The sequence below is a fragment of the Hylobates moloch genome, unplaced genomic scaffold, assembly GCF_009828535.3.
Source record: "Hylobates moloch isolate HMO894 unplaced genomic scaffold, HMol_V3 SCAFFOLD_13, whole genome shotgun sequence".
Taxonomy (NCBI): domain Eukaryota; kingdom Metazoa; phylum Chordata; class Mammalia; order Primates; family Hylobatidae; genus Hylobates; species Hylobates moloch.
In genome coordinates, this window is record NW_026652288.1 from 79,746,040 (window position 1) to 79,766,167 (window position 20,128).

The 20,128-nt window shown below is 35.4% G+C and overlaps 1 protein-coding gene across 5 annotated transcripts in view; it reads right to left on the minus strand.

Annotated features, from left to right (window-relative positions):
- The window catches only part of MECOM (MDS1 and EVI1 complex locus), a 61,051-nt gene that overhangs the window by 24,701 nt on the left and 16,222 nt on the right, over positions 1 to 20,128 (minus strand). Inside the window, exons 4-8 of one of the 5 annotated variants that reach the window (XM_058426901.1) lie at positions 15,440 to 15,587; positions 13,918 to 14,071; positions 8,250 to 9,606; positions 5,660 to 5,747; positions 830 to 856 (exon numbers count right to left, since the gene is read on the minus strand). In XM_058426901.1, coding sequence (XP_058282884.1) covers positions 830 to 856; positions 5,660 to 5,747; positions 8,250 to 9,606; positions 13,918 to 14,071; positions 15,440 to 15,587 — 1,774 coding nt within the window. Of the gene's footprint in view, positions 1 to 829; positions 857 to 5,659; positions 5,748 to 8,249; positions 9,607 to 13,917; positions 14,075 to 15,439; positions 15,588 to 20,128 lie in introns of all 5 variants that reach the window. The other 4 variants (XM_032173963.2, XM_058426904.1, XM_058426903.1 and 1 more) reach the window with 4 other exon arrangements.

Genomic DNA, 20,128 nt, shown 5'->3' on the forward strand with positions numbered 1-20,128 from the left:
ATTCAGTGACTTTAAAAGGACAGCTAAACTATATCCCAAGATTTTGCCCATTCATCAGAAATCAGCATAATTTTCAGTGAAAAAGAGAAACAAAAACACATATACTTAGAGAATATTTTTAACTATATGTTATTTCCACTGACCGAGTTTTATTTGGGGGTAAAAACTAAATAAGCAGTATTCTTTGTATGGTAAATATCTTCCACAATAAAAAATAAAGCTATCTCCTAATATTATTAACTGAAACTGACTGTATCTGGAAATAGTAACTGAAAGTCAAGGAAGTGAAACTAGATGCTAAAAGATCCATTCACTAGTTACATATGAATTTGTAAACATTTAGTTTTATATCTTCAAATAGCCAGAACCAATTTCTGCCCTGGGATATATGGATGTGAATTCCCATGTCAGCCTTTATCTACACACAAGTTCAGGTTTTATCCTTTACAAGGCTTTATCAAAAGCATCTTTACATGCTGATACAGGCTCCACCAAATAATGTTTGTTTTCACTTAGTGACCCACTTCGAAGCCTCGTTTAACAGCGTGTTCCCAGGTGTCCAGAAAGAGTTCCGTATCAAGGTATAATTATGTGGAATGGATCAGATTTATCGAATAAAATCATTCTGTAAACAATTTCTAGCTCACTAAATGCCCAATTATAACTGAAAGAATGCAGCTTGAGAGAGCAGGGTAACTATCTGCTGGAGCCATATCATGTAATGGAAACGGGTTCAGAATTATTTATGTCTGTACAGCAATTTAGAATGTAAGCTGTTTTCTTTTTAATGCTACATCACTTTAGTCAAAAATATAAGTAGGAAACTTACCCAAGTTCTCTGATCAGGCAGTTGGAACTGGGAGCAAAATTGAAACAAAAACAAAAAATTACTTCTGTGTTGGTATCTTTATTGCAATCTATCCTTTGAGAAATTAACATTTGTATTAACTTAGTAATTTTTGCTTATCATGTAACTGTACCTTGAGTAAAAGCTTTGGAAATAAAAATTAAATATTGTTATAACTCTGCTGAATTTCCTCTGTTTACCTAAATGGAATGTTGAATCAAGGTTCATTTTCACAAGAAAGCTAAATGCTACCTACTAGCGAATCTTATAGCAAAGCAGATGCTTCCTTTTTATTAATTATTACTTGCTATAAAACAATATCCTTACTTTACTTTAATAACTAAAAATTAGGCCATTTCCTGTAAAAATCCAATCTCTTCCATTTTTATAATGTTAATAACAAAGAAAACATATTTACTCAAATATGAATCACTGAATAACAAAAGGATAATGTACTTGGAAATTCACTACTTGCTTTTTACTAGTATAGGACTCAGACCATCAGTAGTCAGAACAGTTAAGAATGTTAATGGGAAACTTAAAAGATCTAGCTATTGATGACAATTTATGACAAGATTCACTGGGAAAACCTTCAGTGGGTTAGAAGCTCTTCCAGGAGACACAAAAGTTATATATGCTTAAAAATATCATTTTGCTTGGTTAAAGGAGATATATATTTTGCTTATATATGTTTTGGTATCTTTAATAAGGAATATATGTAGTTTTTAAAGGATGAAAACTTGATTGCAGAAGAAATCTAACCTATGAAACACTTGTTGAAAGCAAAATTGAAGAGGAAGAACAGAAGATTTAAGTGATTTTTCACATCAATGTGTAAATTATAACTTAGGAAAAGACTGTCTCCTCGGTTCCTTGGAATGTAGTAGCGGGGTAATCAGTCAATTTAAAAGAAAGAAAATATAAAAGAATGAAGAAAGGACAGAAATGTAAGTAAAAGAGAGTCTGTTGCAGATGTACTCAAAGCCAAACATTTGGAAATAAAATGTGCAAATAACCAAAAATAATAGTAAAAGTATAGGAAAATCAAACCAAGGAATAATAGCCACTTTTACAATTGCAAAATGACTTCCATGGATGTTCAAATGGGCTATCAAGGTGAATGCAAAGGATCCAAAATAAGAACAAATGAAATGGACATTCAGAGGTCACACAGTAATAACATTCCCTGCATCTTACCTATTTGTGAACATTCAACTCCTTTTCAAAATTATAGTGACCATAAATAATTTTCAATCACATATGCAGGGAAAGCCTCTACAATGCTTATTTCTCCCTTACAGTAAACTAACTTATTTGTAAAAGAAAACTAGAAGACTAAATAGTTCTCACCTGGCCTGATAGAGCAAACATGCTTCTTCAAGAATTGAAGTAAGAGAAGACTTTAGACCCTCAGCATTTATCTTTTAATTTTGATGTATGCAGTCATGTATCCTCAAGTTTTTGTTTGTTTGTTTGTTTTTCGTCTTGGTTTTTTTTGTTTGTTCGTTTTGTTTTTTTTGAGATGGAGTTTCACTCTTGTTTCCCAGGCTAGAGTGCAATGGCACAATCTTGGCTCACTGCAACCTCCACCTCCTGGGTTCAAGTGATTCTCCTGCCTCAGCCTCCCAAGTAGCTGGGATTACAGGCATGTGCTACCACGCCCGGCTAATTTTTTTTGTATTTAGTAGAGAAGGGGTTTCACTCTGTTGATCAGGCTGGTGTTGAACTCCTGACCTCAGGTGATCTGCCCGCCTCGGCCTCCCAAAGTGCTGGGATTACAGGCATAAGCCACCGCACCCGGCCTCTTCTAAGTATTTTTGACAGAATTTTTAAAATACGTATTATTCCAAAACGCAATAATACAGCCTAATAATCTTTCAATAAAATTCAAAAAATTTTTATTTACTGAGGTGTTCACTTATCACTGACTAGGAATTATGGAATGGGAAGGAATATGCTGGGAACAATATAAAGATATACAAAAATTGTAAAACCAGACTTGCCCAGAGAATATCTCTATGAAGCATCCTTCTTTCCTTTCCCTAAAACATTGAGAATTTGATCCCCAATATTTGATCCCCAAATATTAATATTTGATTTGCTCCAATATACTTAAATGGAAAATGAAGCAATGAACAGTTTTATGCAAGCACATTAGCTATGAAATCATAACAAGCGCTAAGAACAGAGGCAAGTCATTCTGTTTTGGCTCCTTAATCTGTGCCCCCCCTTACTTCTGCAGTGAGGTCATGCCAAGAATACAATAAGCATCTTTTCAAGTACTCCTAGGTACATGGCATGGCCCTGGCAAAGAAATTGGGCATACATATTTATATTTATAATAAAATGCTTTTACACCCACTAATAAGAGCTCTTCCTCATTTAGATCCTTCCACATGCCAAGCACAATGCTAAATATGTTGTGTACATAAATGCCAACTCTTCCAGCTACCCTGGGAAAGGTAAGACGTGATGAAAGAGGAAGAGGGCTCACCTGTATCCCAGCTTGTATCCCAGCTATATATAGCATGACACACGAAAACAGCCGTGATGGTTATAAAAACAATGAAATGTTTCTGTAATAGTTGGTAAATAGCCTTTGCCCTAAGCAACCTGAATGTTCCCCTGCTTCCTTGGCCTCTTCCCCAAACACCTCTCAGATAGTCCCATTATCCAGCGAATAAAACATTGGCAGTTGGTGCAGCAAGAGCCTCCAGTATCCTGCTCTAGAATGGCAGAAATCCATTCTGATTGGTAGGTATTCATGATGCATCAGGTTTTAAGTATTTTGATCATCACCCTTGGGTCCTGTTCTAATAGCAACACGCAGCAATAGGGAATCCCTTACACCAAGACATGACATTCTGGTGTAGGAGGGAATCACTGCCACTGTGCTCCCACAGGTGTGTTTGTGAAGATCTCAGGAATAACTGCTATGCTGGAAGCACTGGATACATGCCTTATCTTTTGTGATCCTTATCTTTTGTGATCCTTTGGGAATGATAAATATAACATCTTTGCTCTCTTATGATTTTATTTTAAAATATATACCTACTATATTGCTAACAGCTGCGAATTCATACAGAATTAATGGTTGATAAAACTGCCCATCTTATGAACTGGTAAATTTACCTTGGTTAGCAAAACATCTTTGAATTTCAAAGTGGATAGAAACCTTACACCCGACTCTCTCATTTTACAAATGGGAAAACTAAGAGCCAGGTAGACTAAGATGTTCAAAGACAATGAATCCCTTTTTGGTTTTTCTCCATTCTACCATGAACCCATAGCACTCAATTTTGAAATGGTTAATTACTAAATTGTAAAGATTATCAGAACATGAAAATCACTTGATTACTGTAATTAATATTACTGTAATTTTTGTAACATTAATGTATATATGAGTATTATATCCTCATAAGTATTTATTTATAATTATAAGGGAAGTATCAAGAGAGATGTACTTTTTGTACAATATCTGACACAAAATATTTGCTACATTCCAGTTCATTAGCCTATGAAACTTTACAAGTACTATTTAGATCAGTCTAAATATAAAATATAGTCCCGATAAACTGTTTTTTAACTTACTTCTTTTCCATAAAGTAATTATGTGAATAACATTCTTTAGTCTTCCTATATAAGATTAATACTAACTGGAATGTTTCTGAAACTTTTACTGCTAAACCATATATTATCTCATTTTGAAAAGGAGTGAGAGTGCTTTAGCAATAGTAGATTTACCCAACTAACCCAGAAGATTGTGTTACAACTCTCATACTCTTTATTCAGGACTCTAGAAAGATACTTGAAAAATTGTTAAAGAGGTAACAGAAAGGAAAAGGAAAAAAGAACCATATCCCATGATCTTTATTTAATTAATTTAATTACCTCATAGCTTTCCATAAGACAGCTTGCATAAACTTCCCCCGATTTTATTAGAGAACCATCATTTTTTGTTTGAACATATTGCAACAGAACAAATTAGTTTATTCTGTTTTTAAGAATTTTCATTAAAATGTTGCTATCTATAAAGACCAGAGCTTGCATCCTTTAAACAAAAGTAAAATGAATTTTAAATTAAGAAACCACATTCAAGATGTTTATATACCGTATTTGTTCTTTCAATACGATTTTCCAGATGGTGATTGATATGTAAACCTGTTTTTAAAATTACTAAATATATAAGGACTTTAAGATGAACCAATTAGAGATAGTGCTGCTTTGTATTTTCCTTGCAATGGTAAACTATATATTTTGATAAATGAACACAATTCTATTCTGCAAATAGCACTGTGCATTGTGGTGAATTCTTGTGCAATTACAGAGCTTTGCTGGAATGCTCAGTGGTCTCTAGATAAATTCCTTCACCCTCTATGGTAACAACTTGTCAGGTAGACTCATTTCCTGTTTTTATCTAAGCCCTAAAAGAACAAGAATGACCTTCATGAGTTTGGGACGAGTCACAGTATGATCTATTTCTTAGTATCAGCAACCACCACACACAAAACACACCTTGAATATTTATTGTCTTAAATGAATCCTGCTCACTCCAAAATGCACTTTAACTCAATAAACAGTTAATAGCAGACAATCATTTAACACTGAAATCATGTTATTTTTTACACATATATTAACTAATTTTTCTTTAAAGAGCTAGGGTTTTAATTCTGCTAGAATTTCCTGTGTTCTTCCACACCAGCGTCATAGGAAATCCTAATGTTCTCAAGATGTCTTTCATTTCATTGCACCTGCTTTTCAGGATCAACAAGTTAGTTTACAAGCTGGAAATCTCAAATCCAAAATACTTACTTGTGGGTGAAACAAGAATCCTGGAGAAGGCCTCAAGTATTTCTCTTTTAAAGCTTCAAGTGGGTCAGTTAGTTTTCTTTTCTCTACTCTGAAAGGTTAAAATTAGATTTTGTAGATGAAGCAGTCTCACGTATCAATCACTACATAATCACTGACATTTAAAGGAGCTAACAATAAAGTCAATGGTAGGTTTCTGGGAAGCACACTCATAAAAATGTAAAGACATCTGTCCAGTTCTTGGAGATTACTCATGACACTTCTAGGTGCTTGAGGAGAGAAGATCCTATTTATAATGGAAAAACCCTACTGAATGACTAGGAATAGGAATAATGAGAAAACATGAAAAATGAGGAGTCACTAAATTACAGGCATTTGTCACGAATTCAGTACCTTTCCATTCCAAATGTAGACAAGAATGCTTAATGATTTTGAAATCATGAGGTCAAGGCTGATTTTGAATATTAGAGCCATTTTCTACCAAGAAGGTGTTCTCTCAAATATGCACTTTATTCCTTCCATATTTGTCAATAATAGCAAGGGCATTTCCAAGTATATACACTGCTAGCCACTCTTTGAGGTTCTCTCTCTCTCAATATATATTTATATTTAAACATATAGCATAATATATTGATATATACATATTTTATGTAAATTATATTTAATATATATTCAGAGATAGAGAGCATATATGCTCTTTGGATGCCACTGCTGATAAAGAAGGCAGGCAGATAGGATGGGTGTCGTGAAAAGAGAATGGGGAGCTTTCTGAAGGTAGAGAGAGACACATAAAACTTACCTACATATCCCTTCTGCTTTAGAAATGTTTGCCATTCTATTTTGTATTAAGCACATAGGGAAATAATATCCCTATGTTGAATTAATTCATTGAATTAATTTCTTTTACCAACTTGGTAATTAAAAAAACTTTTAGACATGTGCACTCTTAAAGCAGAATAAAATAGCTACCACTTATTGATACTGTATATGTGATATATGTGTGTTGCATATACTATTTCACTTTTTGAAGTAGGTGATGTTATGTCCATTTTATGATTTTTTTTTAAAGTCTCAGATATGAGAAGGCTGAGATTTCAACCCGAGTCTGACACTAAAACTGGATTCTAGGTCTTTCATGAGTTTGGCAAAATGACAGGCCTAGGTCTTAATTGAGACAAGCACCAGAGAGCTGTTGGAGATCACAGTGAGTAAGAGGAATGCTAGTAGGTGATGAGGATGAATGCAAGAGATATGTGGAAGAACCAGAAGCCAGTTGCTATCGAGAGGGTACAAAAAGGAAAGTCTAAAAATTATCTTAACAAAGGACTGAGACACATCGAGTAGGAAATACGACCTTACCCGAAAAGTGTGACATACAATCTACACACAAAATATGGAAGACATGTTTTTCTTTTTTTTCCTTCTCTAGTAACAGGACTGCCAAAGGAATTAAGATATAATAATTTTAAAAAGCAGCCAAACTTGGTACTGACAGCACTGAGATATTTCGTATTGTCCTTTGATATTACTTTATCATATTCAAATGAGGGTAGTCCTTTCCATACTGACAGTGTTTCCTTGTTAACACATTGTAGATAATATACATAGAAGAAGAGTTTTAAATGAGAAGAACTTGCAGCTCTAGTACCTATTAAGTAAAATGAACTTGATAAATATTGTTGAATTAAATAATAGCACATTTTCTCTTCACGAAAGAGAAATAGGCAAATTATGAAAATACTCCAACGTTAGATAAGTTCAATAAAAAATTATCCACATGTTCCATGAACTCTTGACAATGTTCAAGATTAGAATGAGAAAGTAAATGTGAAAATGTTTGTAATACTCAAAATATGTAACAAACATATTATTCATACCCATTTAAACAAAACTAGTATTTTAAAACTAAATCACTTTGGTCAAGTGAATATTACTGAATATTGCCAAAAAGGCCTTTTATTAAACTTGTATGTTTCACCCCAAGATTTTTTTGCTACATCAAAGGAAACCGGAAAATGAAGCTATTAAACAGAGACATTTTTTAAGTCAACTACTCATATTATATACAAAACATATTCTGTGATTAATATTTCATTTACTTGGGGGCTCCTGAGAGATTTATTTAGAAACAATATGGCCAGCCCTTATTAAGGATGTGTTGGTAGGTTAACAAAGAGTGGACTCTTGCTGTTATATATCCCCCCCTATTCCTAATAACCTGACCCATTTTAGTACCCACGCATATTTGCATTAATCCTTCAGGATCCTCATTCTTCCGCCACTTGACAATTTACTTTAAATATGACTTTCCCATATTTTCCACTCCAAAAAAAGTGCTTAAAAATAAATTTATTGTCAAGGGAAAAAAATTCTGTAGGCCTATTCCAAACCCCCAACTTCAGAACCATCCAAAAATAAGTTCAAACAGAATGATCCAACTTTCAGAATAAAAAATGAGTTCACTAGATCAAACAACTTCACTCTGTTTTATAATAGTAAAAATGATGTGTTAAAAAGCCATCACTTTACAGTGTAAATACCACCTTTCATACATCTGCTCATATTTCATCATCTTCCTTCCATACATGCTTACCTGTAAATAGGGTCCATAAAGAAAGGAGTGGGTCTTGCATGCTGCAAGGAACCATCTGAAGCAGGTCTTGATTCAATGTTGCTTCCTTTTTTTTCCCCAAACACATGGTTTTTTCGAGGCTCAGTCAGCTTTGTCCCACTGGCTCTACTCCTACTGCCCATACTTAGATCCAGGGGCTGGTCTTGGCTTGTGGCAGGCGTCACTGGAGGCTTGGAGGGGACTGGAGTCAAGGGCTTCTCATCCTTTCGCTTAGTGGTGAGATCAAAGGGGGACTCAGAGCTGCCCTTCTGCAGTTTCTTTACTTCACCTGGTGATTGGGGTTCCATTTTCAAAGGTAACGATCTCAAGTCTCTATCAGGAAATGGGTACATTGATTGAGAGAATGCTGGAAAAAATGGGAGGGGAAACATGGAAGGGTAAGGTAAAGCTCCAACTTTTTTGTCTTGCAGCCCCACCAGTCCTGTTGAACCAAAGTATTTTTCAGCAATAGAAGCAATAGCCTTTATAGAATCATTCACAGCTCCTGACACCGCAGTCTGCTCCTCTAAAGATGGTGAGAAAATGGAATGATTGCTGTATTCTTTCTTATTATTTATTGAAGCCAGATTCTGAAGAGGGCTTACTTTGTCTTTGAACATTTTACCATTTTCTTTAAATTTCTCTTTATCACTTTCAATGTCACTTTCCAGATCAGAGCCCGAGGTTGTTTCCAGGTCACTGCCACTTGGTGTACTGACATCATCAAGGTCACTACTCTCTGACTGGTCACTGATTTTCTCAAGGGGCCTCTCTTCAGAGGACCTCTCGGGCTGGAGCTCCACTGGCTTATTGTCCCCTACAGATGGGTGTTTAGATAGTGCCTTCAAAATATCCTGTGTAGCTGGCAGTATCTGAGGATGTGTCATGAGGGGACTTTGACTTTTGTTTGTCTGTTCAGTACTTGATAGTCCTTTAACAGGAGAACTAGCAGGTATCAAAGGAGGCCTGTGGTACAAGCCGGAAGGAAACAGACCAGGGAAGCTAAAAGAAAATCCAGGAGCTGTTGGAAAGGTAAGACCAGCAGGATGCCTATTGGCGCCAAAATAGTCAGCAAGGCCCGGGTTGGCATGACTCATATTAACCATGGACGTTTTATCCATAGCTGGGGTTCCAGGAAGTGAAATGCCTTGGCCAAAAAATCCACCTGCCGCAAAATGGTTCTTGCCCTCACAAAACCTCCTGTGTTTATTTAAGGAAGACGTAGTGCTGAACATTTGTCCACAGTCTTTGCACTTGATTTGGGTTCTGCAATCAGCATGCATGCGCTTATGACGGCAAAGGTTTGAAAACTGAGTATAGGATTTATGGCAGACCTCACCTGTGTGCAAACAACAAAAAAGAATCTCAGGCTTTATGTCAATTGCTTCTGAATTTAGCAAATATCACAATTGGTTTACTCAAAATTTCAATTAGGAAGCCAGTAAAAGACATTGGAGGCACCAATCTGGGTGCTCCAAACACAGAAAACCCCATTTCACTAGATTCCAAAGCAAGGCAACCAACCTGACAAATGTCTTGAGGCAGCACAAATATTTCATATATATAGATATATATATATTTTGTCACCCCCTTGTGCAATATTTTGCATAATATTTGTGTATTTAAATATTTATGAAAAGTTAAATTCCATCATGCATTGATTCTCCACACAATTATTATACTAATATAATGTTGAAAATTAAAGTCTTAAAATGCATTACGTACAAAACACAACAAGAACCCCTTTCAAATTTTAGAGTACTTAAAAATTCTATTTTGTAGGCACCAAAACAAAATAAAACATCCTCAGCCAGAAACTTCATCTTTATTGCCTCTCCCCTTGGGGAAAAAGCCTGTGACTGCCCTGCTATTATTTAATTGGTATTATATCATATGCTCTCATCATTCACACATCAAAGCCACACAACAATGCACATTGTGTATTCTGAGACTTTTTTTAACAATCATTTTCATGATTTGAGAAAGACTGACATAATTTACAATGGCTCTATTTTAAGCCTGCAAAGGAAACTAAATTGAATGTAGCCCATCCTGCATTGCTGGTTCCCATGAACTATGATCACGTCCTCTGACTTCCCCTCACACCAGTGGTTGTGCTAACCTTCCTGCATTTATGAAACCCCTGTCCTTGGGAAACATGTCCACTTGTTGTCATATCTACACTGGTTATCTCAGGCTTGACTTCTGTGTGTTATAGCCAACTATGGTCAGTAGGGGAGAGCACTGCGAAAGCTCTAATCCAGAAAGAAGGACACAGCTGTGAAATATGCCTCTTTGCTAAGAATTTGCCAATAAAGTAGAATCTCCCTCCTCACACATGTGCCACTATAGCCAAGTATATTTTAAGACCAAACTTTGTAACCCTTAATAACTCCTTTACCAGGTAAGAATCCTCACTCACTTCACGGTCCAGCGGGATTACAGTATCAGTACCCTGAGCATCATATTTTTTATTTTACTTTACAGGATTGAGCCACGTTATGTGTGAGCTTACTTTAACACTTCTGTGCATGTTCAATACATGCAGAAACAAGATGTACCTTGTTGGTAATTGTTGAAGCAAATTTATTTTAAGAAATTAAATTGAAGACAAAATGCAACAGTTACTGCTTTCATACGATGGCTGCCTTTAAGGGCAGAATGATTGTGCTTCTATGTCAAAGCAATAATAATAAAAAAAAACTCATGTCAAGGAGATTTTATAGACTTTCAGTCAAGCAAAACTCACCCAGAACTTGGATTATCCCACATACATCCAAACAGGAAGTACCAAGTGAGGGTATATCTTTTTCTTTTACTACTAAAGGTTAAAGTGTATTGTTGCATATATCAAAGTGGTAATATTAAAGGTGCCTTCAATTGTGGGATGAATCACAACATTATAGAGGCTGTAACATGCATTTTAATGGGAATAGAAGATGTGGGTGCTATCTTTTCAAATTATTTTACCAGAATATATTGACCAGAGTCAGCTTTAAAAGTATATACAATTTAACCATACACCATAAATATACATCTAATTTAAATTGTTTGATACACTAATTAAAATCAAATAATGGAGAAGGTAGAAACATCAGACATTTACTAGATATATTAGAATAATTTAGCTACAACCAATAACAACATTTTATCATTGGAATTATAAAAAGTAAGAAAGCAATGCCTCTTAAAAGGCATTGAAAAAATGTCTTGATGAGTATTCAACCAAGACAAGAGTTTTTCAAAGGCTCGCCATTTTTTGGCAAGTGAATATTGCTCTCTACACTTCTTTCTTACAATCAGATGGCTTTAAAAAAAAAAAATCAAGAGCTTCTCTCTGTTGGAGTAACAGAAGTTCAGCTGACTTTACTGGTGGCTCCCTTTGTTACATGGCTGAGTGGGTCTGTGTCTGGGCTCAAGAACATCGAATCTGGGATGTTTTCTTAGGCAGAGGCTTTGTTTTCAGCACTTGAAGTCCTGGCCTGGCATACCACAAACTACCAGGTCTCCAGGTAAACTGGTTCAATTGATGTTGAAGTCTATACTCTGCTGTAATTTTCTCAGTAATAAGGAATTAGCCAGCAGTTAACATTGCATTTTTCTACTTATTAAACAAATTAAGAGGCATTTTGAATATATTCAGCCTATTAGAGCATGTGGTTTCTATTTGGGAAAGCTGGAGGTTTCTGTAAAGGCAGTGAGTAATTACCTTAGCACTGGTGACTTTGGGCCCAAGCGTGGCAGCACAATGTAATAAGAGACAGTTGCCATAAACACACCAGTGGGGGTAAATCGTGGTGTGTGGCCTTCTGGTGAGAAACAGATATCAGCCCTAGGTGAACCTCCTCCACTCAAGTCTCCACACCATTTCCTGATCTTTAAACTCTTTTGTTCTGAAATTACATGGCTATTATTCATAATTACTCCATGGTTCTCTGTCAGATTTTAAATTTGAAGAATGCCATCTGCTATTTAAATTTACCAATAATTACTGAAGATACATTCAAGGGAAATACTTTATGCAATCTGATTGGAAAGGGACACCCTATGGCACTTTAAAGTAACACTTGTCTTCAACACAATTAAAATTTCAGATCCCAGAGTCTTGGATAGTAGAAGTCTATATTTTCTGACTTTTATTTTAAATAATAGAGAAAGCATTAAATGAGTGATCAGAATTCCTTGTGGTTTATTCTAGTTTGTTCTCACATAAAAACATAATAAAACTTACCAAAATTTATTTCTGAGGAATCAGAAATAAATGAACTATTTAATATCGTATGCCTGTAGTACTTCCAAGTACATTTTCAGGACATTAAGACTTAAGAGTCAGGAATGTCTTTTTGAGACAAGAAGTCTAAAATTTCTATTGAATGCTTTATTTCCCGTGACCTTCAACAGAGCTTCCCCAAGGGAGACGAGAGCACCCTTTTGTTTATCTGCTAGTCCTCTTCACCCGAGGAACAGAAGAACATATGAGCAAAACAGGACTCTAGTGTAAGCTGGAAAAGGAAAGAAAAGCTCTTTTGGTGCTTGGACACACAAAAGAAAGCTGTGTCAAGGCAAAGGAGAGTTAGTCTCTGGCATCTCCATGTTGGCACTGAAAATTAGTTTTTTCCATCAGGTCCTGTAGTAGTGTCTCATATACCTATTACAAACCAAAGTCAGAGGTCTTGCCAAGTGCTGAGTATGCTTCAACCAATTCTATGTGTGTCTGGGTCCAAAATCAGTCTTGAAGTTTGCAGCACAACTCAATAAGTCATTGTATTTATATGCCCAGCCAAGCAATGGATTAAAAGAAGCCCAGAATTTTTGCCCAGGTAGACTAAGAACAACTGATTTTACTTATAAAATGTTTGAGCACAATACAGAGAACAGGAGTGGGCAGAGAGAAGAAAAAGCAAATGAGAGCTGAGTTTTATTGTATTTGAAGGATGTTACGACAGTGCTCTGTACAGGGATGTTCTAAGTAGGTGGTCAGATCAGATGTCCCCTAAAAGCACACTGCCTATAAACTTGCTTTGGTGCAGTGGGTAAGAGAAACAGCATGTCCAGCATCTAAGTGAAAATGTTCTGCTTTTCTTCAAGTAGCAGAGAACTACAGATCCAACAGCCTGCGATGGCAACAATGGGTAGATTAAAAAGCATTTCATCCCCCTTGCTCTCTCCACACACATATACTCACATACATGCACACAGAGCCGTAAGCCTACTTCCCAGGTGGGGTTCTTCCAGCTCTTTCTGATCCAGAACAGGTTTTTAATCATTTCATCTTGTTTAGTGATGGGTGCTATTTGCTGCTTTACAAAGCCATGAACATTTACAATATGAGACAAATCTGATGGTCCTGATTAAATCCTACAACCTGGGGAGGTTTCCCTTTGATTATCTAATGACTTTTCTTTTCTCTACCTGTTATTGATTTCTTCTAAAAGAAAATCATAAAACAACTTCTCAGAAATCAAGGACAAAATACCATGGATCTGATTATAAAAGATTTACTTGTAATCATAAATAGCCCTACTGGATTTGACCATAAATAGCTAACACGGTGACCCTCTAACGGCCATGTGCAGCCACTCTCCTGGTCACAGTGCCTTTTGGGGAAGAGACAGATGTGGGAAGGAGGGCTGGAGTGTTGAAAACTTACAGATAAAGGGCTTCACACTGCTGTGGATGTGCTTGTGTTGTTTGAGGCCCGACGAAGTGGCAAACGTTTTGCCACACTCCGGGCATGCATGGGCCCGGGCACCGACATGCTGAGAGCGAATGTGCCGCTGAAGGTTGCTAGGGTCCGTGAAAACCTGCTAGGAAATGAGTACTGATTAATCAAGAAACTTAACTCAAGGGCACAATAAAGAAGACCCGGGATGACTCAAGAAGAAATTTTGCTTATTTGTTTTGTTTTTCTTTTCCCCAAAGACCAAAAGTGTACTCTCCTCCAATTTCCAAAATGTACTCTCCTCTAGGGTAGGAACTGTAAATTATTCTGCTCTATATCCTTACCATGGTGTATCCACTGGTATCAGCTGAACCAAATAATGAATGGCACTATTAGGCCATATTCAAGGCCTTTTTGATACCATTTAGAGTGACTTGAGTTGAATAATAAAATGCTGGTTATGCCATTATTAAAACTTGTGTGCTATTTTCACCCTTTAAATAAAGACACATTGTGTACAAAAATTTGGAGGATTTTGACTAGCATACCTTAAATCTATTTAAAGAGTTTCCCTAGGGTGTTAAATTCTAACACTCTTTCAGTGAATTACTAGCAAGCTAAAACCATTCCTTTAGACGTTGTACTAAAAACAAAAATAAAAAAGCCATCCAACACATCTGAGAGCAAAACATCCCTAAAGAAATTTCAAATGTATTTTTAATTTTTATGAGAAAAAAACATACAAAATTTTAATGTGCATAGAACAAGGTAAACACAGGAGAATGATTACCCAGTAACCTGGTGGGGTACAGAAATTTCCATTGGCATGAAAAAAAAAGCTATTAAAATGCTAGGAAATGTGTTTTGGAAATAGAAAGCAACTTTAATGACACCAGGACATCTTTGAGTTAATTAAAAAACATGAAATTAAAAGAAGTGAATTACTTTTACCACAGTTCACAGTTATGGTCTAAGTTGAGTACTTCCATATCATCCTTATGTTGTTCAGCACTGACAGAGGCTCTATACATTTTAATTAGAACCAAGTCATAATTTATGGTGAGCCCTTGGTTGGAAAAATCTGCAAATGTAAGAGTCACCCATTCTTTCTGAATAGGCATTCAGAAATTTTATGTGACTTCCTCACAAATTGCTATTAAAAGAAATCAGTAACGTGAATTGGATAAAATTTTCATTCTCCACAAGGCCATAAAACAACTCCACACTGGCAAATCAGTAGCGGAACCAGGAATTTACCAAGGATGTCTGACACCTAGTTCTGGAACTCACCATTAAGCCTCACTTCCTCCCTTACAAAAATAAAAGGATACCCACTAAGTGTTTTTATACACTCTACTAATGCCTTTTAGCATACAACACTCAGTGTACTTTTCTCAAGATATTTATAGTTTCCCCTCTGAAGGCTTGTTTTTATATATCGTAGCAAGTGATGGATTAAGAGAGAGCAGGATGACATAGAGAGGCCAAGTAGCCTACAAATTCACTGTACCTTGGCACAGTTTTCACATTCATAGTGCTTTCCACTGTCATGTGACATCTGGTGGCGAATTAAATTGGACTTCCAGTTAAATGCCTTGGGACACTGATCACACTTGTATTCCCTCTCTTCAGTATGTGACAGCATGTGTTTCTCCAGGCTGTTGAGAGAACAATAGATTTTAAAAGACAAAGGATGCATTCATAAACAGAACATCATTTTATTGCTAGTCCAACTGGTAATTAAAGAAATAAGAAGGAAAAGGAGTTGAACTGAGAAGGAGGAAAGAGCAGAAACAGGCTTGTGACAGACGAAAGTGCATTTTATGTTTCCTGGACTATGTCTCCTGGACTGTGTCACCAATATGAAGATGTGTTCTTGTTGTTAGAAAATAAATCTGATACAGCTGGCAAGGATTATCTGCCAATTTAAGAGCATGATAAACAACAAGCTATTTGTCCAGTTTTGGATTCACTACACAATTCTAACAGCAACACGTATTGCTAATACTCACTTAACTGAAACACAAACACTCAAACAGAAAATGCTTAAAAATATGTAGGCAAGTATTCTGTCTAATGTATATAATCTCTAGTGAATCAAAGATGGACAGATGGATGGATGGACTGATGCATGGATATATATATATATATATATATATTATATATACATACACACACACACATAATATATAAAACCTAAGAATTGGGGAGCAAAAAAGTGTGTAATATTTTAAGTGGATGCAATATTTAAGTCCCCTAAAAGAAAAACATGATTAGAAGTTTCTCACAAGCATAGTTTCTCTGTTTTGAAGTTTAAAGTATTTTATCTTCTCAAATGTTTGCCCCCATTTTCTAAAATTTGTATATGAAAGCTGCATGAATATAATGAAAAGCAAGTATTATAGATAATGGATTACTGTGATAGAAGGTGTCTGCAACACCTTTATTGATTAAATGCATATACACATAACACACTGGGATAGTACCCCCAAATAAAGTAACCAGAGCTCCGTGGTAAAATAGCCTATTTCAAATCTGAACTATGAAATTCACAAGATGGCCCTTCAACATCTTGTTATGACAAAAGGCAAGAAATTTATAGATAATGTCCAAAAAATTAGGGTTCCAACCTGAAGAGATGCCCACTGACCAAAGGTGGGGCAAGTGAAGCATCAATAAGAACAGCAACTCTTTTATCAATAATGATATTCAAAACACAAACAGAACCTCACTGGTCTCCCAAGGAAGCTGCAGGAAAGCCAAATCATTATTCCTAAAACTGGTAAATAAAAGGAAAATATTTGTGTACATATCTGCTTTTCCTGTGTAAACTGCACTTCGGGGTAAACAAATAGGCTATGAAGGGAAGGTTCTCTACGCGAAATTAATCCAGATAATAAATGATGAAACAATGATAGAGTCAGAATATGTTCATTTTGAAGCTCCTAAAGAATTAATGAATCTAGGCAATCCATTATGTGACTTCGGGTAGAAATAAATGGCACCATCAATGAAATCTTGCTGAAACACTGAGCATAAATCCCAACGAAGGCTTGGGATGTAACTACAAGTCTACAGGAAATTAGAGGAGATAGAGAAAGATGTTAACACCATAATGATATAAACAGCAGAATCCAACTCAGTTTCTTCTATAATTTTCTATAAATAAATTGTAATAAGAGAAAGAAGGTGGTGGAGAGAGAGACAGACAGAGACAAAGAGACAGAGAGAGACACAGAGAGAAAGAGACTGCCTTCTGGGGGAGCCTTTAGATTCAAATAGTCATAACAGACTTGTCGATCAATTGCTATATGTGGACTTTATTTTGATCTTCATTCAAACAAAACACTAAACTTCATGAGATAACTGAGGAAATTTGTGCTCTTACTGAATATTTGATAATATTAAGAAATTATTTTTAATGTAGTATTGAACTTACGTTTTTAAGGAGTCCTTACTTTCTATAGACACATACTGGACTATTTTTGAATAAGATGATATAATGTCCAGGGTTTGTTTCAAATAATTCAAAGCAGGTATAGTGACAAGATTGGCTTCATGTGATAATTATTAAAGCTGAACACATGGGATTTTAAAAATCCTATCCCCTCTCTAGTTTTGTGTATATTTGAAGCGCTCCACATTAAAAAAGTTATTTAGAAAAGAAAAAGTACCAACCATGAAAGCATTCTTTTATTTTCTTTTATTTCTTTGTGTGATGAATACTATAAATATCAGTACCAATTAAGACCTTTGTGCACCTAGAATAAATTATCCAGTGGTCATACAGACTGTGTGAGTGGGAGTATATCTAAGAAAATGAAGTGCCCATTCTCATATCTTGGTAAATTAGAAATGCATTTCTTCATTTTCTCTTTCTCAGCTTCCTCCCCACAACTCTATTCGTACTGGCACAAGAACTCATTTTTCCTGCCCCATGAATCAACTGAGTTGGAAATGCTATTCTGATCACAGGTGGTGATATCTCTCTGAACAAAAGGTACTAGGAGAGTACAGGTGTGTGGAGCCATAAGAAAGGCCCTACCTTTATCTACAATATGTAATCCTCTGTTTGTTACAGAGTGGAATGTTAATAAAAGAGTTAAGACAGAGATACCAACAACTGTCGTTAACATTAAAATGAGTCAGGGACATCCTCCAAAATCACTGTACAGATTGCAATTCTCACTGTCCGTCCCTAGCAACCCATACAGGCAAGCCATTTTATGATATATATTCCACTATGCTATATGTCAAATCATAAACCCTGAAATCTGTGGCAAAAGCTTGGCCTATATGTTGAGTTTTATTCCTCCCCCTAATTCCAAGGATATGTTTTAATTTTAAGAGTACATTATGAGTATATTATGAGCATGTAGGGGTAAAAAGATAACAAAGCAAAAGGAATTTTCCCTTCTTTGCTTCTCTTAATCGAGCAGAAACTCCATATTGTTGCATAGTATTATTAGCTTCCAGCTAATCAGTAATAAAAAGCACGAAAAAGCAAGTCATTTTCACAAAAGTAAATGTGCATTGCTTTCATAAACATAGAAGCAATCCAGTCAGTCAGTGAGACTTCTCTGCTTTTCATGGAATTTTATCTCAATCTATAGAGCCTTGATCAGCCTTTTGAGTTCTTTTCAGTTCTTTTCACCTTTTGCACATCGACCTTTGTTTCTTTCTTGCTCCTATTTTTTTGTCTGCATTCTTTTCTCAAGATTTTACATTAAGAATAGACAGCAGAAGAACAGATCATATCCAGAAAGTAATTTTTGTCATTTAAAGCATAAAGTGACAACATAGCATTCAATAAAGGAAAAAATATTCAGAAAACAAAGGTTCTGAATGTGGCTAGATTATATAATTTATAACCAAAAATACCAGTTGGAGGATTAGCATTCAATTGCATAGTGACATGCTTTATCCATATGGCTGGACTACCAAAATATAAATGTTGAGAATTCATGCAATGACAGATAATTAGATTTCCTTTTTGTTTTCCACTAAATGTTTGACTGAATCAACTGAACTAACATAACAGTTGGTTTCCACATTAGATAGAGTTGACTCAGGCTTAATCTTACAGCTAGGCAGATTAAGAGGCTTTCTCCACCCAAGAAGTATTGCTGTACACTCTTAGTAGGAAGTAAGAACTACTAGATGAAATCCTTTCCTAAAAGAGGCGTAACCAGAAGAAGAGGATGTAGGGCAATACATGAGGTGAAAATGAGAGGAAGAAAAGGATCCAGGAAAGAAGGAAAGGAAACAAAAGAGTAAACTGAAGTTGGACTGTCAAAGACAAAATCTAAGTAATTCCCATTCTTGAGTAAGGCCATTTGATATACTACCATTCCCATTTAAATATAATGTGATGTTCATTTAAAATTCTGATTACAAGTTTCAAGGATAATTTCCAGATTTAAAAGCAAAATAGTGAATACAATTATTAAAATTATTTGTGGACCAAGGCAAAAATCCTTAGGTAGAAACAAATTAAAAAAATCCATTAACTATTCTAAACTGTTCTGATCTTAAAGACCATTCTGTAGTACAATTAGTATATACTTTTCAAAAAGTAGGTTCTAGTGTTGTTATCAGCAATTTTAAAAAGTTATAGAATAAAATTCAAAAGGCTATAAAAAGTTAATATGTCACTGAAATATAATTTCCATTGTGTTAAAAATAAGTGTTAAAGAATTACTTCATTTACATTATCGTGTTTCTCTTTTTCCTTTTGGGAAATTCAACACTTTGGGAAATCAAACATGCTTCTCTTATTCTTTTATATATATGCAACTTAGATCAAATGTTGAAATTAAATCCATGAATTACTGCTCTATCAAAAGATTATTTACCTGTCATTAAGTGAATACCAGATCTAGTCCTTTAAAAAATCATCTAAATGTTCCTAGGGGTAGCTTTATTGTTTCTTGACATATGATTACTTTAATTTGTTCCAGCACTCTTTATATTTTCTCTAAATCACAATTTACTATAAAGTTAAGCCTTCAGTTTTTAATAACACTACTTAATAATAATATAACATTATTTTTCATCTGACATCAAAATAACTAATTCCAATTTCACTGTAAATGTTTTACAGATGAGAATATCCAGGCAAATATGATTTCTGAACATGTCACGAGTGCATTTGTTCAGCTCCTTGGAGTTCCAAATTTTCCATCTGCACAAAGCCTCA